The sequence below is a fragment of the Ambystoma mexicanum genome, chromosome 7q (assembly GCF_040938575.1).
Source record: "Ambystoma mexicanum isolate Mex_15411 chromosome 7q, UKY_AmexF1_1, whole genome shotgun sequence".
Classification (NCBI taxonomy): Eukaryota; Metazoa; Chordata; class Amphibia; order Caudata; family Ambystomatidae; genus Ambystoma; species Ambystoma mexicanum.
The window spans coordinates 1163602002-1163626136 of record NC_090941.1 but is presented as its reverse complement, the minus strand read 5'-3'; the positions used below and the strand labels follow the sequence as shown (position 1 = coordinate 1163626136).

General features: G+C 48.6%; 1 protein-coding gene across 1 annotated transcript in view; it reads left to right on the top strand.

The window, feature by feature from the left end:
* LOC138528722 (uncharacterized) overlaps positions 1 to 24135 on the top strand; it is a 330407-nt gene that overhangs the window by 221820 nt on the left and 84452 nt on the right. The window contains exon 5 of the mRNA XM_069640582.1: positions 1580 to 1834. Within this exon, the coding sequence (XP_069496683.1) occupies positions 1580 to 1834 (255 nt within the window). The remainder of the gene's footprint in view (positions 1 to 1579; positions 1835 to 24135) is intronic.

Below are 24135 nucleotides of genomic sequence, written 5' to 3'. Positions count from 1 at the left end.
CCTTATACAATCGAAAATCCTTCACACGTTGTAGAAGTTATTGACGATAATAGAATTGTGAAACTGGCGTTTGAACCCGGCTGAGGGAAACGCCATACAAACTGTAATATTGTGAAGCACGCACTTGCCATAGAAGAACAGAGTGACCCAGCAAGACATTATAGCCCTTCACAAGCCTCTGTTTAAATTGGCAAGTAGCTTGAAAAGCTAACACTGACCAGAAGAATTGGAGACCAGCTGAGGGGGATCCTAGGGGGAAGAATAATCACCCGACTCAAAGACTATCAGAAGAAACTGTTTGTTTTGTTGCTTTTGGCATATCAAGTTCTCAGAAGCAAGAGACTTGGCATGATTAGTCCCCAGCGAGGGAGAATCAGAATGAAATAACCATTCTGATTGGCCCTCACCAGGGCATTACCCAGCTGGGAATCCCTCGGATTCCACGCCTTTGTCCCCGGCGGGGGCGTGGCAGCACCTCAGCCAATGTGGAGGCTCGAAGCGGGGCCTTCGTCCCCCGCCAGGGATTCAGGTATGTTTTTTTGTTGTTGTTGTTTTTCCTCCCCGGTCCCCACCCTACCAACACCACTTACATTCTGCCTGCTTTGTCCCCGGTGGGAGACGATGGCAGCCTCCAGCCATGTGAAGACTCGAAGCAGGACCATCCCCGCTCTGAGCCTCCACATGACTGGAGGCTTCCATTGTCCCCCACCGGCGAAACAGGTACATTTATTTTTTTTATAAATGTATTTGTTTCCCCCTCTCCCAACCCCACTTACCCTCCTTCTCTTTATTTTTTCGAAAGTGGCCATTTTCTCAGTCATTTTTTTTTTCTGTTCCGAAAAGCTGCAGCGTTTCGGGACAGAAAAAACTGCTTTTAGTACCCCGGTCTCGCAAATCTTGCGGGCCGTGGTACTAATAGCAATATGCCCCTCGCAGCGGGGGTATTACGGAGTCAGGTAATGCCCCTTTGTTAAGTATAACTATGGGCCCCGGGCCATTACCTGACTCGGTAATGCCCCCGCGGCTCGGGGCATATTGCTTAAGAAGAGACTTGAACGCACAAAAGGAACAGTAAGCTCGTGCCGGAGGCCGGAGAAACGCGGGAGTGTGCCTTGCTCAAGAGCCTGGCCTTATCCTGTGCTAAAAACGGTGGAAAGGGAGACCCCGGCCATAACATCCTGACTTATTATTTGGTGAACACTTCTTTCTTTTCTTGGGAACATTCTCCCACATTATTTTGTAGCATAGCGGTAAGGATTGACAATAGGTTTTTTAGTATAGGCCCGTTTTATTTGACTAGACTCTACTAGGACTGTATTATTATTATTATTTGATGGTCGTAGCTTTCTCCCATCTTAGATTTAGGTTTAGATAGGCGTTTATCCCACCCATTTACAGTTTAATAAACACCCTTTAACTGTGATCACTTGTGTCTGTCTTGCTTTGATACTTCTTTACAGTGTCTTCATAATCATTTGTTACTTGGCAGTTTATTAAGATTCATTGTTTTTAGGACCCTGAAGAGCAGAGCAGTGAACACAAATGCTTTCCAACCCACATTTGCCATTGTCATTTTTAGCACCTCCTCATCGCAGATACCACCATCCTGAGGAGGACCAGGAGGACAATGAGGCTGAAGCTATGGACGTGAAAGGTGACAAGGAAGGGCAGAGGAAGCAGGAGGAGCAGCACCAGTTTCCTCCTAGCGAGCGGGGGTTCAGAGGAGAGGTCAGATCCTGCAGGCCACAGCAGCTGCCCCAAGCCCTTCTTCCTGGGAACGTCAGTTCAGTGCACAGGCCGAATGGTGTGGAGACTGCAGCCGGTGCCTGTGAAGGTAGGTTTATGCGCACTCCTCAATGTGCATGTTTCATAGATCTCGGTGATCCTCACCTTAAGCCTGATCCAGAGTCCTGATTCCAGGCCCCTATTGAGTGCAGATTCCAGTTCGGTCACTATAGTTCACCATGAAAACAATGCACAATAATCAAACAGGGAATGACCATGGAGAGGCTGCGTTCTCTGAGTGCTCCCGGTATCCAGTGGGAGAAAGTTCACGGGCGTCTAACACCCAGCATTGGACGATGAGCTCAAGAGGAGCCCTGTCAGAAGGGTATTTCTAGACTCTTAAGGGAAGTTCTCAGGAAGATCAAGCCGCACACAGCAGGGCATCCCTGTATATGCCCATCACTCCCACGGGTAAACCTGGCAGACCCATCAAGGTTGTACTCTCAAGAGGGATACAGGGTAATTAATATGCAGCCACCAACAATAAAGAGATGTCCACACAGTATATATTTAAAAATATACTCTTAAGGTAGACTTTATGCAGAAGAAAGCTGCACTGCATTACAGATAGATAATTTACCCAAGTCCAATGTATTAAGCTGGTAGATGGAGCAGGTTAACCATGGGGGCTGGGTGCCATCACGCACAACTTAACCTGCAAAAAAAAAAACAGAAGGTACTCCTAGAAATCTAATCTAATGCCCTCTATTAATAGTACAAAGTAACTGCAGCCCAGGGTGAGAAGGCTAGTCAAATGCTGGATTAGGTAAATTAACTCTCCTAAGCACCCAGCCGCAGCCTAAGATAATTCATGCATCACACACCAATGTAAGTATTACCTTAAAGGCCCTAGGAGGGCTCAGGGACCTCCAGGAAGGCCGGACTGGGCTTCTGCTCCCAAGGAAGCCGTGGTCGAAAACCCATCCTCAGTTAAATGGGCCCATATGTAGAACCTGGCTGTTCGTGGCCATTGGGACTTAGGGGAGTAAGTAGAGGGGCGCTGCACGCGGTGCTTTCATGGACATGGTTTTCTACTTGCCTTGGCTTACCATGACACTGTGGAGGTCTCAATGTCTGGCCATCTTACGTAACCATGACATAAATAATTTGGATTTCTGATATACATCCCCTCCCAAGTGTTGTTGGGGGCCTAGGGAAGTAACTACAAGAGCTTTGTGGCGTGTTTTCTCAGCCATGGCTTCAACATAACCATACAGTGAGTAATTTCCAGACAAACCCCCTCCCCTCCTTGCTCAGAAAACACCTGTGCTCTAGCTAAGTCTGGAAGGAAGCAGTTCAAGAGGGACATTTGGGTCTCAAACCCAGGCCTCCCTATCGCCGATAGCTACACCAGTGCTTCCTCCAGACAGACTCTTACCAACATCCTCTTTGTCATTCCCTTTCCAGACCTATGGACCCTCATATGGTTTCTGTTCTCTCTCCTTTTTCCCCCTCTCCCATTAATGGTGGCACTTGGTGGGAGGTCTTTTGGCTCCCTTCCACTCCTCTAAGACCATCATTAATGTCTATATGAATGGTACTGTCTTGGTCCAAGGCCCAATTGCCTCCTTTTCTATAGACGTCTCCCGTGTCTTACCAACTACCCTCCTTCTCCTGCTACTCCTACCAGCACCTCTCTGGCTCCACTGCCACAGCCTTCTTCCGCCACCTCTCTGGCACTCTCCTCATCCTCTGTGGCTACTCTGCTATCTCCTTCTTCCTCTTCTGCCCATTCTTGGGGCCCTCTACCACTTCCACAGGGCATATCTCAGGCCTGTACCCTTGCTCAGAAGTCTTTCAAATGTGGCAACCTGCTCCACATCACTACTCTCAACTCTCGCTCTGCTGTCAAGCACTCCTCTGACATCTGCCATGTCCTTGAAGAACTGGACCTGTAGGTCCTCGCACTCACCGAGACTTGGTTCACAGCCAGCTCTGTCACAGGTTTTAACACTCTGCTCCCTGATGGCTACAAAATCCTCTCCGAACCCAGAACAAACCGTGCCGGAGGTGGAGTAGCTCTGATCTTTCCCGAATGGATCCCTGCTTCTGTCATTCCTACGCAGGGCCTACTCCTCCTTCGAATGCCTGGTCTGCAGGCTCTCTATCTCTCCTGGCGTCTCTCTGACTGTAGCATTTACAGGCCACCTGACCAGAGTGGGCTGACCTCTCCTCTTCTCCCCTTGCCTCTACCTCTCAGCTTCTCCTCCTTGCAGACCTCAATATCCACCTGGATGCTTCTAATCCCTCCTCAGGGCTCTTCCGCAATCTCTGTAACACGCTCTCTCTTAATATTCTCCCCTCTGGCCCGATACGCTCTGCCGGGCACACCTTGGCCGGAGACGAAAATGAGACGGCGGACACTCCGAGCAGGCAGAGCGCGATCTCTCACGAGTCGGAGCTGGCTCAGGAGATTCCCCACAAGTGGATCTCTTCCCCTCCAGTGTCAACCGGAAGTGCGAAAGATTCTGCTCGCGGGAATTTCCTCCGAGAAGAGCCTTAGGCGACGCGTTCATGGTGGAGTGGTCCTTCCCACTGCTGTACGCGTTTCCTCCAGTCCCCATCATCCCGCAAGTGCTGCGGAGGCTACGGAGGTTTGGTTCCCGGATGATCCTCATTGCTCCGCCGTGGGCCCGGAGAACGTGGTACCCGGACCTTCTCGACTTGTCCATCTGCCCTTCACATCATCTTCCCTACCGAGACGATCTGCTCTCACGGGAGGGGGGTCAGGTTCTCCATCCAGAGGTCAGATCCCTCAACCTTCACGCTCGGCTTCTGAAAGGTTGAGGTATAAGGATTGGGACCTCCCTGAAGATGTGATGGAGGTGTTGCTTTCGGCCAGACGGCCTGCAACAAAGTCCCTGTACCGTTGCCGTTGGAGAAAGTTCTGCGACTGGTGCAGGGTTAAGAATGTGGATCCTTTTCATGTGACATTCCTGTGGTTCTGTCTTTTTTGCTTTCTTTAGCCCACAGGGGCTTGCAAGTGGGTACCATTAAAGGTTACCTGGCGGCACTGTCCATATTTAAGCGCTCGTCTGAGGAGTGTTCTTATTTCAAAATTCCTTTAATTTCTCAGTTTCTGAAAGGGCTCACTAATGTGTTTCCACCGTCACCTATCCAGGTGCCCGGTTGGGATTTGAACCTTGTTCTAAAATTCCTAATGGGTGCTCTGTTTGAGCCTTTACATTCCTGTCCTTTGAGACTGTTAACCCTTAAAACTGTGTTTTTAGTTGCGGTCACTTCCGCTCGCAGAGTGAGTGAGTTGCAGGCACTTTCTGTTAAGCCACCCTTCACAGTGTTTCATAAGGACAGGGTTGTCCTTAGAGTCCGTCCTTCAGTCATTCTTCCGGCATTTTATCCTCATCCACATCCTGGTAAGGAAGAGCAGAGGCTCCATAGGTTGGATCCTAGGAGAGCTTTATGTTTCTACATGTCACGCATGTCCCGGGTCAGAGTGGATGATCAGCTCTTTATTGGTTACGCTGGAAGGCATTTGGGACAAGCTGTTACTAAGCAGACTTTGTCTAGATGGATTATCTTGGCAATTTGTGAATGTTACCGCTTGGCGGGTAAGGACCCTCCGGTAGGCTTACGGGCACATTCTACTAGGGTTATGGCTGCCTCTACTACCCTGCAGAGGGGTGTTCCTATTCGTAACATCTGTGAAGCAGCCACTTGGGCTTCGGTCCATACTTTTGTAAGACATTACTCCCTAGATTCTATCCATGGGCAAGATCTGGCCTTTGGCAAGGCGGTCCTTTACTCTGCAATTTGATTGGGCATTCTAAATTTCTATATTCTAAATTCTTTTCCCTCCTCCATATGTTGGTACTGCTTTGGGAGTCTGTCATAGATATAGAATACGTCGGAGGACCTAATCCCCTCGAAGAACAAGTTACTCTCTTACCTGGTAATGTTCTTTCGATGGGATGGTCCGACGACGTATTCCATATCGCTCCCTCCCTACCTGCCCCGCTACAGAATTTCTTATGCGATTGCAGCTTATGTTTCCGCAAGGCTTTCTGTGGTCATACTTGCAGTAGATTGGTGCCACACGTTCTGGGAAAAAACTACAACTGAGGCTACGGGGGTCGTGCGTCCTACTTATTACATCCAGTGACATCGGCTCGATGGAGGCCGTCGAGGACAGCGTATCAACATCATCGACGCAGAACGCAGATGCCAAAATTTTTCCAAAGCAGCACAGCTGTGGTGATTACCTGTCATAGATATGGAATACGACGTCGGACCATCCCATTGAAAGAACGTTACCGGGTAAGAGAGTAACTTTTTCTTAGATAGTATTAGGGCTCTGGCTAGTGTAATGCAGTTAGCTGGGGTGAGGAACTGATGGCTAAGAGCTATGAGTTTGGCTGTATAAGAGGTGGATGAAGCAAGGGCATTGGTGTGCTTCGTCATAGCAAGGTTGGCATCGAGGTAAACACCAAGTGTTTTGACTTGTTTAAAGGCGGATATGGTGATGCCATCGATTACGATTGAATTGTAGTCAGAATGGAGGGTGTTGATTTTACTGGGGGTGCCCACAATGAAAATATCAGTTTTCTCATTATTGAGACAGAGGCTGGTTAGAGCCATCCTATTTTGTATGATTGCATAAATGTTATTTATTAGGATGGTGTCTAACTCGTAGTTCCCAGAGAGTGGTATGTATTTTTGAGTGTCATCGGCAAAGTTGGTATAGATGACACGCATATTGTCTAACGCTGCGAATAACAGTTTGTTGTAGGCGTTATATAGGTGTACCTTTAGATGAGAAAATTGAAGGAGTCAATCTCTCTTCAGACCTGACACCTGAGCAACAAGAGGAGTGCAGATCTATGTTAAATCAGTTTGCCTCCCTGTTCTCACTCTCACCAGGCTTGACCCCTTGGGGATAACATGAGATTCTCACTGGTGACTGTCTGCCAGTCAAAAGCAGAGGATACAGAATGTCAGAAAATGTAAGAAACCCATATCAAAGGGGAGGTCAAGAAGATGCTTGATCTCGGGGTAATAGAGCCCTCTACTAGTCCATGGTCTAGCCCAGTTGTGTTAGTACCAAAGGCAGGATCCACAGGCAGGATCCAAAGACTTGAGATTCTGTGTGGACTATAGAGCTCTTAATGCAGTCACTAAGACTGATGCCCACCCTTTGCCAAGGACAGATGAGTTGGTGGATATACTTGGTGCAGCCAAGTACCTCAGCACATTTGACCTTACGTCGGGCTATTGGCAAATGGCCTTGACAGACCATGCCAAGGAGAAAACTGCATTTTCAACCCCAGTTGGCTTATACCAATTCAAGGTAATGCCTTTCGGATTGAAGAATGCAACTGCTACGTTTCAACGGATGGTAAACCAGGTTCTGAATGGGATGGAGGACTTCTGCATGGCATACTTGGATGACATTGCAGTCTTCAGCCACTCCTGGGAGGAACATGTGAACCACCTAGGACATGTTCTGCAGGCTCTTGAGCAGGCCAATTTGACAATCAAGGCAAGTAAATGCCAGATTGGTCAAAGTAAAGTGGTCTACCTTGGGCATGAGGTAGGAGGTGGAGAAATAAGGCCTTTGCTCAATAAAATTTAATCTGTGCAAAATTGGACAACACCGACTACTCAAACCCAGGTGGGAGCCTTCCTAGGCCTCACTGGGTATTACAGGAATTTCATTGAGAACTATGGGACCATAGCTTCTCCACTGAATGTAATCTCCTCTCCAAATTTCCCTAAAAAGGTCAAATGGAATGAGGAGTGCAATCAGGCCTTTGAAAAACTGAAGAAACCTCTTTGCCATGCTCCAGTACTGAGAGCTCCTGACTACCACCAAACTTTCATTGTACAAAATGATGCTTCCAATGTAGGTATAGGTGCAGTTCTAAGCCGACTGGATGAGAAGGTTAGGGAGCACCGCATTTGCTTCATCAGCCGTAAGCTGAAGGATCCTGAGACAAGGTGGGCAACAATCGAAAGAGAATGCTTTGCTATTGTGTGGGCACTGAAGAAGTTTAGGCCATACTTTTAGGGTTCTACTTTTGTCATTCAGACTGACCACCAACCCTTGAGACGATTAATGCAAATGAAGGGAGAAAATCCAAAACTATTGAGATGGTCAATCTGCCTGCAAGGGTTTGATTTCACCATTGAGCACAGGTCAGGGTGTCACCATCAAAATGCTGATGGACTCTCTAGGATGTATTTCATTGACTAGAGGTATGAGGTTCATCCAGGAGTGGATTAAATCTTCCTGTCCCTTAGTCTGGGTGGTGTTAGGGAGAATTCTCTGTTTAGGCTGAATTTCCTAACCTAGTGAGTCCCCCAGCAGCTTTGCTGGATTTTTGGGGTTTATTTTTTTCTCCTGCCAAGAGTGAGACTCTTTTACCCTCACTCTTGGGCATGATTTGAGTGTGTTCCTTTGACTCTAGATGTGTTTAATGGGCTATGGGGTCTTTTACTCCATAGGGCCTCATGTGTTTTTGTGATGTGTGTTACCCAGCACCCTCAGTGCAGTAACACAGGGGTGTCATAGTGACTCCATAGTGACCCCCCCAGTATAGACTGACTACTGTCTCCCAGGGCATGTAAAGTCACCATTGACTTTACTAGTCTTGAATTCTGAACAGAACCAGTACAAACCATCATATTGTGGACGTACTGGCTGGGGCAATTCGATTGCCCCGGGGTCTGTTAGTCGAGGGGGCGCGTCTCCGTCCCCCTGATTGAGTTTTGGCTGGTGGCAGTGGATACTACTTTTTATATTCAACCGCGAATATTTCTCTATGGGATTTTCCCATTGTTCGAGGCTACTATCTTTATTTATTTAATTACGATAGCCTCGAACATACCGCCGGTTTATTTAATTATTATTAATTCTCCGGTTGGTATTTTTTGCCAAAACTCAATTCTAGAATGGCGTTTGTGTTCTATTTTGTGTTCCAAATCGAGCCCTTTGTTCCACTTTTTGGCGGGCTCCTCCACAGAAGCCCTCCAAAGTGGTGCCACTCTGTCTGGGGTACGTAGGAGGGGTGGAGGGGCATTTAGGCACCCTGGACTGAGTTGCCAAGGCAACTCAAGTCGCACTCCGTCCTGAATGGCCCAAGTGGTGAGCCGGCCGGCTCACCACTTAGCATGTTTGAGTGACAGCTAGTCTGAGTGAATGGGGGTTTTCTGCATAAAAGCAGGGATTTGGGGACTGGAACTTCAGAAGTCGCCACAGGACCTAAGAATCCGACGAGGGAGAAGCTGAGCCGACCTACCACGACGACACCACCAGTGGAGCCCTGCTGGACCGTCTCACCACTTTTCCCAACGACAGAGGAGATCTCCCGCCAGAGAGTCTTCTTCCTTTGACTGGTGGGGATAACCAGTTTCACCGTCTTTTTGGCTTCCAGACGCATCTCTTGGCCGCCTTGCCTGTGCCAAGCACCCCGGCAACCGGAATACCCCGTTTTACCACGACCGCTAAATAAAGGGTACTACCTTTAACCGGAAAACTCCGTGGCTGGTTTCTTCCCTGGCAGTGCAACGACCTTCATCTTTCCTCCAAGTCGAGATCTTCTCTTCCCCTGGACGATGCCGAGACTTGCATCCGCTGCCAGGAACAACTGCCACAGCTGGAGCATCCTTCCCACTTAAGGTACCGTGTTCCGCCTGGCTTCCCTTGCCACCGACTGTACGGGGTAGATTTATCCCCCGGCTTTCAAACCTGGGTTAGCCTGGGACACCCTGGCTAAACTTTTCTGAGCCTCTCTAAAGTCTTTTCGAACTCTCTGCAAGACTTTCAAAGCCTAGTGTAACTGTGTGATCTTGGGCGCATTTGTGCTCTACTCTCTCTAAGAGTGGGCCCAGCCTATGGACTTTTGCTCACAAGTGACTTTTGCTCTTTTGCCTTGCTAAAAATGTTCCTAAATCTTAGAGTGGTGTATCTTCACATATTCTGTCTTTTTCCCTCCCTTCTTCATGAACTTATTGGAGTGCCATCTATAGTTAAGCGCTCACCTCTGTCTGGAAATAAGTGGTGTTAACTAAGACTTGTCTGATAAGGAATAAGGGTTGTATATATTATAATAGTAACTGTGTTTAGAGTGTTTTACAATAAGAGTGCTGGAGTGTTTCAAACTGTGCTTTTAAATAAATAATTATATACTTTGATACCAAAGCTCTGGTCAGTGTTTGCTTGTGCTATTGTGCCTGAGTACCTATTGTGTATACTTTGCATACTGCCTAACTCTTCTTGAGGGAAGTCTGACTGCTCAGCCACAGCTACCAGGTAAATCTGGGTGGTACAGACTGCTACCAAGTGGGTTTACTGCTAACACCTGTAGTCCTAAATCTTTTGCAGTGTTCCGAAAGGGAACTGCACAGGTTTCTGCCTAACACAATTGTCCCATCACCACGGGCTGCTGATATACTTGTAGAAGGTAGGGGGCTAGCTTATCGGCGTAGTGTTTATCAAATTCCGCTGTGAATCCATCTGGCCCCAGCGATTTCCTGGACGGTAAGGCTCTTATCGCCCTCATGACCTCCTTTAGTGACAATGGGCGACCCAACCATTTCCTCTGCTCTCCAGTGCACCAATACAGCCCCACTTGATCTAGATATGAGTCTATTTCTGTCTGGGAGGCATGACACTGGGCAGAGTACAAGTGTTTATACAATAAAAAAAATATTTGAACTATCTCTCGGTCTTCAAATAGATCCACTCACTGTTCGTCGTTTATCGAGATTCTGCCCTCCTGATTATTAGTCACCCTTGCGAGCATCCGGCCCGGTGCCTGCCCCTCCCCGTACTGTCGAGGTGCCGATTTGCCCCATAGATATTTGATTTCCCTTTGTGCCAGATCTTGGAATTCCCAAAGTCGTTGCAGCATCTCCGGTTGCTCAGCCTTCGAGGGATTGGGGGCTTCTGTCTGCAATGCTCGAACCTCCTGATTTGCTTTATGATCCCAGATCCTCTGGCTATGCATTCTCCCCTTATCACACATTTAAACCCTTCTCACAGCATCCATACCGAGTCCACTGACCCCTCGTTGATCTCAAAATATGAGTCAATGGCCGTTGTCAGCCCTCTCTAAATACTGTGTCTGTGAGCCTTACACCCTTAAATCTCCAGGGGGTCTCTTCCTCCCACGTCCAGCCAGATTAATGGACAGCAAGACAGGAGCGTGAGCTGAGAGAGTGCGGGCTAGTATGTCTATCCCTGTTACTTGAACTAGGATTGATTGCGACACTAGGAAGAAGTCCATCCGTGATACCGAGTTGTGGGGTGCAGAGTGGTGTGTGAACTGATGCGTGTTTTGGTTCCTTACCCTCCAGACGTCTTCGTTTCCCCACACTAGAAGCGTAGCCTGGAGTTTGCTAGATCCCTTGCCCCCGTGCTCTAAGACCCTCCTGTACGGTCCTGTGTTGGATTCCTCACCGCAAAGTCCCCAGCCCATATTATCTCCCCTTTGGGCATTTCCCCCAGTTGCTTTTCTGTCAAGTCCACTGACTCCATTGTGTCCTGGGATGGGCTGCGGTAGTTAACTAGAGTGCATAGTTTCCCCTGTATAATACCTTGCACCATTAGTGTACTACCCTCTTGGTCTCCAAACAGCCTGGTCTGTCGGAACCCCACCGAGCTATGAATAAGAGGACACACACCCCTTGCGCATGAGGAGTAGGAAGAGTAATATCTGTGACAGCCCCATTCTTCCCAGACCTGGTTTCAACCTTTGCCATTAAGTGAGCCTCTTGTAGGAAAGTGATCCCCACTTTATGATGCCTCATATACACCAGAACATTCCGGTTCTTGGAAGGACAATTAAGCCCTCTCACATTCCAGGTGCGAAAGCTAAGTGTTGCCATAGGAGGTCAATGCAATATGTCCCCTTTTGGATAGTGGAACTATCCAAGGTCCGAGCTTTTCTTTGCCCCTTTGATTACCTATCAGCCACAGTCCGCCGCCTATTGTTTATGCTTCACCAGTACCGGTTTCCTCTTTACCCCCCTCACCCACCGACAACCCCAATGCGTCAGTATCAAATCCCCCCGTGCTCCCCAACCTAACCCATATTGGAACCCTTTTCTCCCCCCACCCCGCTGAATAACCCAACTCTTCAGCTTCCCTTTTTCCCCAAATATGTACAAACTATAGCTTCCGCTTGAGGGGTGACGGCGAGACCAACCCTCTGTCACACCATTGTCAATATGTGGTTTCCCTGACATCAGGTTTTAGACCTTTTCGCTTTCAGTGCCCTACTGCAGCACCGGGCATGACCCCAAGGGTGTGTCATCAATCGTTGTTCCCCCGTGGCCTAGGGATCCCCTTGGGAGCGTCTTCAGAAAAACGTTGGTTTCTTCCAGAGTATGGAAGAAGATGGCACACCCTTTGTGTTCCACTCTCAGTTTAGCCGGCAACATCATGGTGTATTTTATGCCCTTGTCTCGCAGCCGTTTCTTGATTTCGATGAATGCTCTCCTAAATGCTTGTACTTTATGCTAAAAGTCTGGAAAGAACCTGATTATGTCCCATGAGAACCTGAGAACTGTCCCTTTTTCTTGGGCTTTGCGGAGCGCCACTTCCCGGTCTCTGAAGTTCAGAAAACGTGGTATTAGTGGACGGGTGGTGCTCCCGGAATTGGCTCCCTTCCACTTGGTATCCGGTGTGCCCTTTCGACAATGCACACAGCTGAGATCCCCTCGGGCCGTAGCACCTCCTGTAATATTTCCTCCACAAGGCCTTCCGTGTTCCTCTGCTCTACCGATTCCGGGAGTCCGACAATCCTGATGTTATTCCTTCTCGATCTTGATTCTAAGTCTTCCTGCTTGTCAGTGAGATCTTTCAGTGCCCTCTTCACTCCTGACACCTCTGTGGCAGTGGAGGCATACTCATCTTCCACCCTTGCCACTCTCCTCTCCTCCTCGTCTAGCCTCTCGCCATGCCTGTCTAGGCGGACCTGCATGTGGTCGACCTTGCCAGTGAGAGAGTCCAGCTTCTCATCTAGGGATTGTATGCTAGTTTGCAGTTGCATGAATGTTTCTTTAATGTTTTGGAATGTTACTGCTGGGTGTTGGGAAGATGCCGGAGGCTGTTCTTCTGGTGAGTATTCCATTGTTCTGCCAGCCTTTGCCTGTGAGGGCGTGTCAAAGGGCAGTTATTACTGTTGTTTGCCCCCTTTGCCGGATTTAGACATGGTGCTTGTCTAGAGACTGAGAAGTTTGGGTGCGCAGTGTCTGTAGACGTTGTATTCCAATTGCCCCCTTCCGTGTGGTCCTCCTCCATCCGCTGGGGAAAGGCTGTGGTCTCGCTGTCCCTGTTACGTCTGAAGGTTTGTTCTTAGGTAATCACAGTAGTGGTGAGGTAGTTACCCATGTGAGGCAACCCTATAAGTATTCAGTACTGCAGCCCCATCTTCACCGTTTTGCTCGTTAGTTTTTCACCCCACCGTTCTCTGTGTGGGTCGTTAAGTTCAAACTGGTCTGTACACTGTGGGTCTTCCCCCCAGCAGTTCCCCCCAACAGTCGGGTTCTTGTTCCAACCATGGCTCGGGTCGTCCTTTGATGGGCCAGTTGTTCCAACCATGGCTCGGGTCGTCCTTTGATGTGGCCAGTGTGTGCCGCTCTGTTTTTAGAGGACTGTCGCGTTCCTGCCAATGGCCAACTCCAGTTCCCTCCTGCCACTAGGGTGTCCCGACGCTTGCTCCATCTGCCTTGTCTCTCCCAGCCCTCTTCAACCACAGGATGACCGGCACAGCGTTCGGGGGGGTCTGCGGTCGTTCTGTCAGGGCAGTGTTATGTTACGGGTCAGTGTCTGCTCTTCCTGTGAGGGTATACCCCAGGCTGGCGTGGATTTGCTCCAACGTGCACCGGTGTTGTCTAGTTGGGGGGGGGGGCCGAGCTCAAGCGAGGCACGCCACTGGGCCCCCCCTCCACAGTCACTGTGCTCTCCCTTTGTTTACTAACGGTTGGTGCCCTGGGGCCTATGCTCGATTGTCTACAAATTCTGCTGGGTAGGAGCCTCTGCCGCTGCACATCTCCTGTGCGGCCAACTTCAGAAGCAAGGTTCTTGGGGTGGCTTTCCAGTCAACACGGGGGAGCAGACCGGATTTTTTAAAATGCTCCTCCTTCCCCTTCTTACGGTGCCTCTCGCCATGAGTGTCAACTCTATCCCGGGTTGTCGCCAGAGCACGGATAGTTTATACAGGTACCCCCCACAGCAGACTCACTTGGCATCTGGGAATTCTATCCGAGGTGCTCGTATCGGAGGTGACACTTCATCTTGTCTGCATCCTTTACACATTACATCCCGGGTCTTCCGTGCAGCTTGCGGGATGTTCTGCTCGTATAGCGCTGATTGACTCCCGTATGATTGTAGCCGAGTCTGCTCTGTTCCGTGCGGGCTTAGTCTCAGTTGGCCCCCGCCAGCTCTATCAAAAGCCAGGGTTGTCCAGCCACCTGTCATCCCCGCTGGTGTCCACTTTGCCTCCCCCCGCCGGTTCAACATATCACAGGGATCATTAGCCCGGCTATCCCGCCAGTTGTCACCATGTACATCCGTGGCTCCACTTCCGGCCACAGGGATTGGTGAGGGTTCGCCCCCCCCCCTCCGACGGCCCTGTGCCGCTGTGTCAGGGAAGGCCCGGGAGCCAAGCGCTGCCTCGCCGAGCTCGGTCCAACCGTAGGGCTCACCAGCCGAAGTGTTCACCAGTCGTCCCCTGTCTCCATACGCCAGTGCATTTTCCGTTCGGTTCGGGGTGCCTGCCGCCCCTCAGCGCCTTGGATACTGTGAAAGGCGTTGGTTGTTCCCAGGAGCGTACACCTGGGCAGTGGTTCACACTGTGTCCCGGCAGGTCTCTGTGTTAGGCAGAAAGCGGTGTGGCATACGGCCAAGGCGACTCCCCCTCCTCTCATCTTTTAGAGAGTGTTCACCGGCCTCTGTGTCTTTGCTGAAAACAGGGTTCTCCTCCAATTTTCATCAGGTTTGCTTCACTTCCCCTGGTAATGCCACTTTGTAGAGGAAGATTTTGTTTAGGGAAAACGCTGGATTGCATACCCGTTATGCTCAGGGTTTTGTGGAGCTTACGGGCCCACAGCCATCTTGGTCGGCTCTCTAGCACCCCCCCCTCTGTGTTTCTTGCACTTTGTCGTGCACATTTTGCACCTTCTTTTGCTTTACTTTCTCTGTGTTGTGCCTCTTGCACACTTTCCTCTTTCTATCGTGCACACGTGTACCTTCTGTTTCATTATCGTGCCCCTTGCAAACTTCTTTCATTCCTTTTGGTTTGCTTGCACCCTTTTCTTAATTCAATTCTTTCACTCTGGACTTTAAATGTCTTTACTCAGGACTTTGCTTTATTTCTGCTCTGGTAGTGCTCTTTCCACTTTCCTTGTTCCTTCTTTCTTACTTTCTGTCCTTTTATGCTTTCACTCTTGCTTTCCGCTCCGTCTGGCTTTGCAAAATCTTGTCTTTCTCCCTTTCGGCTCCAGCCAACCGCACGCCTCTGAGTTTCTCTCACTCACTTGTTCAAAACTCACCGGGTAGGTTAGCGCTGGCAAGCGATCTTTTCTGGGTGCATTGGGTCAAGGTCAGGGTATCACCACCTGCCCCTCAGATACCCTTGGGACCGGCACACGTCCGAATGAACCGTGCATTCTCTTGAACACCGCCCGAAGGATACAGGCTACCCCACTCCTGCTTCCTGGAGACACGGCTCCCTAGGCACGCTGCAGCCCATCACAAACACTGGGCCAGCATCTCAGCATGCCGTTCTCCTCCTGATCCTCCGGGCTTTTCTTCATGCAGTTCCTCTGGTCCAGTCAGTGTCCCCAGCTCACCCTCTCACCTGTGTAGAACCACACCTTTTATAGCCCTCAGTGGAGTTAAGTGGAGTCAGGTGTGAATGATTATAGGAGAGTCTATTAGTCTGACTCTATTAGTGGAGCAATTCAATGGTAGCTGGTAGTAGTCTTTCCCCTGTTTCTTAATGTTTTTACCATAGGCAGTCCTCATTGCTCCTAATTGCCTCTTCCTCGTCCCCGTATTTCTTAGAAATGAGGAGGGGAAGATGGGGTGTGCTTGGAAATACCCCATTAAGGCTGAGGGGAGAGTGGGTTGGGGTACCATTTTGAAAGGGGGAATACCATGTCTTGCCCTTGGGTATTCTCCTCCCGATTCCCCTGACCCTCCACTCGAGTGATCCTCCCTTGCTTGTCCACCCCCAGAGTCGGGATACACAATCGATGGCCCTTCCCTGGCCACCTGAATGGAAGATCCCGGGGGAGTAGGTGGGAGGATACAGACAGATTTCTCACAGCACCCTTACAGCACTAGTACAACGGGACTGCACCAAGGACTGTTAAGAGTCCAATATCTTGGCATACTCTGCCTTGATGTGGTCTCTGAGTTTGTTAGACATCATGCAGCTCCTGTGTTGGACAGGCAACTATCCCCAGTGTCTATATCCTGTCATCATACAGATGTAAGACTTGGTTCAAGTGAGAACAGGGAGGAGATGTTTTGGAGCAAAGTCCTATAACCACCCTGTTGCAGGGATCCAACTGTGGAGACAGGTTTATTCCTTTGACTGAGCCATCTTTGGGCTTGCTTTGGAGAAGGTTTGGGAGAAGCTCACTTTCTCCCTCCTCCTGGCCCGATGCTAAGAGCAACGCAGCCACATTGTCTGTACTGAAATAGGGCTTTAACCTGTTGAAGTGGAAGACTCTTGGCGCCTCCTTGGGAATCCCCAAATCAACCAGATAATTAACTTCCCCAAGCTGTGAAACAACATTGAAGGGGCCATTCCATTTGTCCTCCGAAGCTCTAGTCCTGGTAGGCTCCCTCGTAAGGACTTATTGTCTTCAGCTAAAGCAACTGGAGAAGTCTTCTGATCAAAGCAGTGTGTCATCAGAGCCTGACAGGCTTTCAGCTTTTCTTTTGTCTCACCCATAATCCTGCCCATTCTTCGTTTGAGGCCCAAGACATAGCCTATCACATTTAAGGATTGAATAGGTGAAAAGGATTCCAAGCCCTCTTAGACCTAGGCTACGGACGCAGTTGCACGGTGGACCAGAAGCAGCTAAAATGGACTGAATCCAGGCCCCTCCTGAAGTGTTTCTCTTTAAGCAAAGCAAATGCATTGTATGTGAAGATCTCACTTCCCCTTCAGGGCCTCTTCTATGGCACTCAGGATGCTCTTTAATGATTTGTTGAATCTTTCAACTAAACAATTGGTCTGAGGGCGGTATGCAGTGCTAAATATGTAGGATACTCTGCATTCCTTCCACATAGCTTGCATGTACTTAAACATGACATTGGCTTCCCTGTCAGAGACAACCTCTTTGGACAAGCCTACTGTGATGGGTCAGAAATAAGAGGTGGACACAAAGTTGTAATGTTTTCAACATTAGCCATTGTTAAAATAAAAAGGGGGTTTGACAAAGGCCTATCTGTCCCTATCCTAATGAAAGTGTTGCTGCCTATGAAACTGAAACTAAAGCAAGCTGACCTTGTGTGCAGAAGATATCTGAACATCACACTAACATACACAATCAAAGGGTGCAAGGTACATTTCTCTGTTTCCAAAAATCCAAATGAGTAATTCCAACACAGCACTTCTTATGTCCAGGGCATGATACCCTTCCCCTTAACTATTTCAGGAAAACTGTTGAAAGAGTTTTGTTCTATAAATGTTCTGTTAGAGTCAATGAAAAAGTCTCTTTCACAAAATACTCTCCTCATGTTGACAAAACAAATGTCTTTTCCATAGAACACTTTTCTCAGGATATCAAAACAAATGTCGTTTCCATAATACTGGTTGAAATATAGCAAAAGGAAGGCTTTTCTACTTAACAGGATGGCAAAAATGTTTCGTTTCAACAACTGTTTGAGATAACACAGCTTCTCTTTTACCCAACTGTTCAAAAATATTATTTCCTTGTATACACTTCTGCCAGGAATTTCCCAACTGAATTTCTAGATATCCTGGTGTACTCCCCTGCCAGGCATCTTTCAATGTATCTTTTCCTTTCCTCTATACTGTGCATTCCTGGTGTACTCCACTTCAAGAAATGGCCCCCTTCTGGCTCTCGCACATCTCCTCGTGTACTCTCCTGCCAGGTATATCTTTCCAAAAAGGGCTCACTGCCTGATGCTCATCTTGTGTTAGGGAGAATTCTCTGTTTAGGCTGAATTTCCTAACCTAGTGAGTCCCCCATCAGCTTTGCTGGATTTCTGGAGTTTGTTTTTTTCTCCTGCCAAGAGTGAGACTCTTTTTCTCCCACTCTTGGACATGATTTATGGTGTTCCTTTGACTGTTAATGTGTTTTATGGGCTATGGGGTCCTTTACTCCATAGGGTCTCATGTGTTTTTACTATTTGTGTTACACAGCAGTGCAGTGACACAGGGGTGTCATAGTGACACCCCACCATAGACTCCATACCCTGGGACTGACTACTGTCTCCCAGGGCATGTAAAGTCACCATTGGCTTTACTAGTCCCAAATTATTAACAGAAACCAGTACAAACCATCATATTGTGGACGTACTGGTCGGGGCAATTCGATTGCCCCGGGGTCTGTTAGTCGAGGGGGCACGTCTCCGTCCCCCCTGATCGAGTTTTGGCTGGTGGCAGTGGATACTACTTTTTATATTCGACCTCGAATATATCCCTATGGGATTTTCCCATTGTTCGAGGCTACCAACTTTAATTATTTAATTCTCATAGCCTCGAACATACCGCCGGTTTATTTATTTAATATTAATTCGCTGGTTAGTAATTTTTGCCAGGACTCGATTCTAAAATGGCGTTTGTGTTCTCTTCTGTCGAGCCCTTTGTTCCACTTTTTGGCGGGCTTCTCCATAGAAGCCTCCAAAAGTGGTGCCACTCTGTCTGGGTACCACAGGGGGTGTGGGAGGGGGTTTGGGCACCCTGGACTGAGTTACCTTGGTAACTCAAGTCGCACTCTTGTGTGATTGGCCCAAATGGTGAGCCGGCCGGCTCACCACTTAGCATGTTTGATTGACAGCTAGGCTGAGTGAATGGGGGTGTGCTGCATAAAAGCAGGGCTTTGGGGACTGGAACTTCAGAAGTCGGCACAGGACCTGAGAATCCAATGAGGGAGAAGCTGAGCCGACCTACCACGACAACACCACTGGTGGAGCCCTGCGGAACCGACTCACCACTTCCCGACGACAGAGAAGATCTCCCGGCTGGAGAGGCTTCTTCCCCTGACTGGTGGGCACAACCAGTTTACCTTCTTTTCCTCGCATCCCAGGACGGCTTGTGGTCGAATTGCCCGTGCCAAGCAACCTGGCAACCGGATAGCCACTTACCACTGGACCGCAAATACAGGGACCGCTCCTTTTACCTGAGAACTCCGCGGCTGGTTTCTTCCCTGGCAGTGCAACGGACTCCTGTCTTCTCCCCGACGAGATCCTCTCTTCCCCGGGACGAAGCACCGACTTGCATCCGCTGTCAGGAACAACTGCCCCCGCTGGAGTATTCTCACCACTTTAAGGTACCGTGTCCGCCAGGCCTCCCTTTCTAAAGATTGCTACAAGGTAATAATAACCACTTAACCTTCTGGACTGGGCTGGCTGCTTTCACCATCTAACTGCTCCCTTTCTTTGGTCCAACTCTTTTCGAACCTTTTCAAGACTTTTGTGCACTGCAACCGTGTGACCTTGGACACATTTCGTTCTGATCCTCTTAAAGTGGATCCGGCCTTCTGAACTCTAACTTCACGGTTTTACTTTGCCTTCCTCTCTTGTTGTGTTCTTGTGAAAGTGTTGGGATCTGTTTCAAATTATACTCTGCTTTTCTCTCCCTTTTTAAAACGAATTATTAGAGTGCCATCTGCGTTAAGCGCTCACCACTGTCTGAAAATAATTGGGGCTTTACTTAAGACTTGTCTAATATTCTTTTAACGGAGTGTATATCTTTTAGTGACCGTGTTTTTGAATTACTTATTATTAGTGCCTGTGTGTTTCTCTAGATGTGGTTTTAAATAAATAATTATATCTCTTTTACACCAAGCTCTGGTCAGTGTTTACTTGTTCTACTGTGTTCTTTTGACCTATTGTGAATACTCTGTATACTGCCTAACTCTTCTTGAGGGAAGTCTGACTGCTCAGCCACAGCTACCAAGTGAATCTGTGTGGTACAGACTGCTACCAAGTGGGTTTACTGCCAAACACCTGTAGTCTTAAATCTTTTGCAGTGGTCCCAGAGGGAACTGCACAGGTTTCTGCCTAACACTTGGGTATTTCTGCAGAATACGCAGCAGGGTGCCTGGGGTTTGCTAATAATTGTGCAGGCAACGTGGTTACTGTCAGCCTATCCGGAGGCCAAGACATCTGGACCCCTTCGAAAATATTGGGGGGGGGGCAGTCTTCATCCCTTGCCTGGGACACATTTAGATTCTGTACCTGGAGCAGGGAGCTGCATTTCTGGCAACTCCAGCCGTAGATGAGTAACATGTGGAGTCTCCTGCAGTTTGACTGATTGCAGTTGTTTGCAGGACTGTGGAGAATCTCTGCTGTGCTATTATCACAGAGGTAAATGGATCTGTTCAAGCTCAACACTCGGACACCGTGCAGAAGACACCATGCAGAGGACACCGTGCAGACCTGCAACGACGACACCTCCGGTGGAGCCCTGCTGAACCGACTCACCACTTCCCAACGACAGAGGAGATCTCCCTGCTGGAGAGTCTTCTTCCCCTGACTGGTGGGAACAACCAGTCCCTTGCTTTTTCTTCGCTTCCAGGACGATTAGTGGTCGAATTTCCCATGCTGAGCACCCCGGCAACCGGATAGCCACTAACCACTGTACCGCGACCAAAAGGTGGTGCCTTGTGACGAAGCACTCCGCGGCTGGTCTCTTGCCTGGTGGTGCAACGATCTTCAACTTTCCTCGACGACGAGATCACCTCATCTTCTGGCAAAGCCCCAACTTGCATCCACCACCAGGAACAACTGCCACCACCGGAGCTGTCTCTTCACTTACAAGGTACTGTGTCCGCCTGGCTTCCTTTGAAGTTAGCGTGAGGTGTCTCAAATCCTTACCTTTCCACTGGGTCGCCTCCAGACCTTCTTAGCTTTTGTTCTAAAACTGGTCCAACCTTTCTGTGACATTTTGCTACAAAGACTTGAAGTGCATTTCCACTGTGATACTTTTGGGACATACAGCCTTGCCTCTCTCCGAGTGGGCCTGGCCTCTGAACTTTGTGATCTACAATAGACCCTGCCTTGCTTGCCTTGCATTTGCTTCATAAAAGTGTTGGTACTGAGTTGGTTTCATACCCTGCCTTTTCTCTCCCTGTCTAATGAATATTAGAATGCCATCTAGGTAAAAGCATTCTCCTCTGTCTGCAAATAAGTGGTGTCGCTGAACCTAGACTTGTCGAACTATTGTTAGGGGGATTGATTTTCTTATAGAAATTGTGCTTGAAGTTGTTTGCCGTATTAGTGTCATTGTGTTTTTCATAGATGTGTTTTTAAATAAATAATTATATATCTTTACACCCAAGCTCTGATCAGTGTCTGCTTGTTCTACTGTGTAAATTGCCCTATCCTGTATACTCCAAATACGGCCTAACTCTTCTTGAGGGAAGTCTGACTGCTCAGCCACAGCTACCAAGTGAATCTGTGTGGTACAGACTGCTACCAAGTGGGTTTACTGCCAACCACCTGTAGTCTTAAATCTTTTGCAGTGGTCCCAGAGGGAACTGCACAGGTTTCTGCCTAACAGGTAGGAAGCCTACCAGGGAGCAATCCAGAGCCACAAGAGTTGCAATAACCCTTTATTTCAACTCCCATCACCAATAAAAGTGAAGAGCCAACCAAGGTGCCATGTCAGAGGCATCCTGCGGGCTAACTGGAGTAGGGAGTAACTAAGACTAAGTTGGGGTGACCAGGAATTCTCACATTAGCACTCCTGGGCCCATTTTACACTGGTTCAGGGAAGCATCTGTCACCACACTCAAAGTCCCCAAAAAGCCACAGTACACTCAGAGAATACAGGAGATATATCATTTATATACCAAGAAACCTCTGGGTTTTGGGGAGAATCTGATGGGATTCCCCCCAGAAACCTGGTCTGGGGCCCTTCTCATGTGGCCAGGAGAAGGCAGGCACTCTCTGATCTGACCCTGGGGGTGGTGCACTGCAGGAGGATTACAAGGGGTACGGGGCGGTCAGACCAGGAAGACTGAGAAGAACCCTTTTTTAACTTTCCCCAGAACCCACCCTTTTCATGGCCTTTTGTCATTCTAAAGATGTTGAGAAATTGAACCTTTCTACAATGGACTACATGTCCCAGAATCCCTCCGGTACTATGAAGAAGGGGGCTAAAGAGGCATAAACGAGCTCAGGCAGGCAAGCCTAATAGCTCATTGCAAGGTCAGGCAATTACTTCTAAGTTCCTGTAGCTCAAACCAATTAACCCATCTGAGGGGCATAAAAGGCTGCCGTAGGAAGGAGCAGTAGAATGAAGCTGGAGTAAGAGCTGGAAGGTCGGCAGTAGCAGAAGAAGCAGAGCACAAGGCTGGCAGTTCGCAAGTAAGTGTGACTACAGAAGGGATGCCAGAGCATAGGAAGGGCCGATTTCACCTGCAGGCTGTCTGTTGGTCCTGTGCTCACAAACCCTTTTTGGCTGTGGCAGCATTGGAAGGGACTGGAAGAAACAGGCAGTCTTTACAGGGGCGCCTAATTGCTGTGAATGCAGAGCTGAAGTTGTGCATCCACCCAAGGCCCGTATGCAGAAGCAAGCCAAGGGAAACTGGACAGTAGAAGTCTCTTCTTTGATGAGGCCAGATCAGAGATACCCGTGCGACAGAGGGTGTGGGTCCCAAGAGTGCCTGCAACAGTAGAAGTTGAAGAAACCAAGCCGGGAAGCAGAAGTAGCCCGCACTTCCAGTGAGTGTGGAGTCGGGAAAGAGAAGCTCCGTACTCTGAATCAATCTAAATATCTTGCCGGTAACAGTAGCCAGCTTTTATTATCACTCGGTGCATATTCAAGCACGATAAAGTTGTTCGTAGAAGTGGGAAGTCATAATAATAAGGGAAATGTAACACACAATGAATTTATCAAAGCTGAAACTCCTGCATGTCGTGAAAGCCTTTTCTTTTCCCATTGTTAAACATAACTCAAAGCTGTTAAGATGGATTTCTGAACTCTGACCTGGAGGGGCAGAGGTTCAGGAGGCCAACCTAGTTTCTTGGAACAGGGTACCCTCTGGACAAGCCAGACCAATCAGGGTAGCTATGGCAGGCGGTCAAGACTAAGTCTCAAGAGGGGTGAGGGTGACTTAAAGACCTCAATGAGCACACAAAGCAAGGACACTTAAAAATTACTCCAGACAGGTGTTATATTAAAAATATAGAATCACAATAATACTGAAGTAAACCAACACATCATAATCAACACGATATATATACAAGACAAGAGGGGTCTAACGGATTAAGAAGCACAAAATATGTAGACCACCTAGATTGGGAGGAAAACAGGCAGTGCAAGTAATCTTTAGACCCAGTTTCACATCAAGAATACACCTAACTAAGAGGCAGTCCAAGCCCTACGAAGAGAGGAGCCTTATGTTCAATAGTACATGCACGCGGTTGTGCCAAGGCAAAAAATAGGGTCTCTTCATGGGTCACTAGCATCTCAGTAAGGTGGATAAGGTCGATGAAGAACAGGTCCCCACTATTCAAGCAGGACCTCCACTTGCGGGCAGAGGCAGGTTGAGAGTGCGGGATAGTGATGCTATTTCGCAATAGCGTTCGAATGGGCCACTTTGTGTGTAGAAATGGGCTCCTGCGCTAGGGGCCACCGGTTGGGGTATGGACTACTCACCGGTCACCGACGCAGGCAGACCCAGACTTTGCCAGTTCAGTCCACTTCGCTGGCAGGTTCGAATGCGACAATCATGATGTCTCGACACTGTGTAGTTTCCGCGGTAGCAGGCTTCAGGGTCAAGGGGGTCACAAGTATTGTGTCTCATTCCCATGTTCCCTCCCTGTTGCCCTGTGGGTGCTTTGAAACAGAATTTACTTGCTGTATAAGCGCCTAACAAGCGATCAAGAAATACATAAATAAATGTTGTAAAGTAGAAGTGACTTCTTTGTGGAACTTTGAAAGGGAATTCATTTCATCAATCGAAGAGCTGTTACCAATGGATTTTTATTTTTGTGAACATTTATTTCTTTGGAATTTTATAATACTTTTCTTTTCCTTGGAAGAATTGACTTTGGGACATTCCTGCGGGAGCAATATCTGCCCATGACAAGCAGAAGTCATCCAAGACACTGAGGGGGAAATTCATAGAATTCAGCGCACAAGTGGCGCACGCGGCTGGCGCACAGTGTGCGCG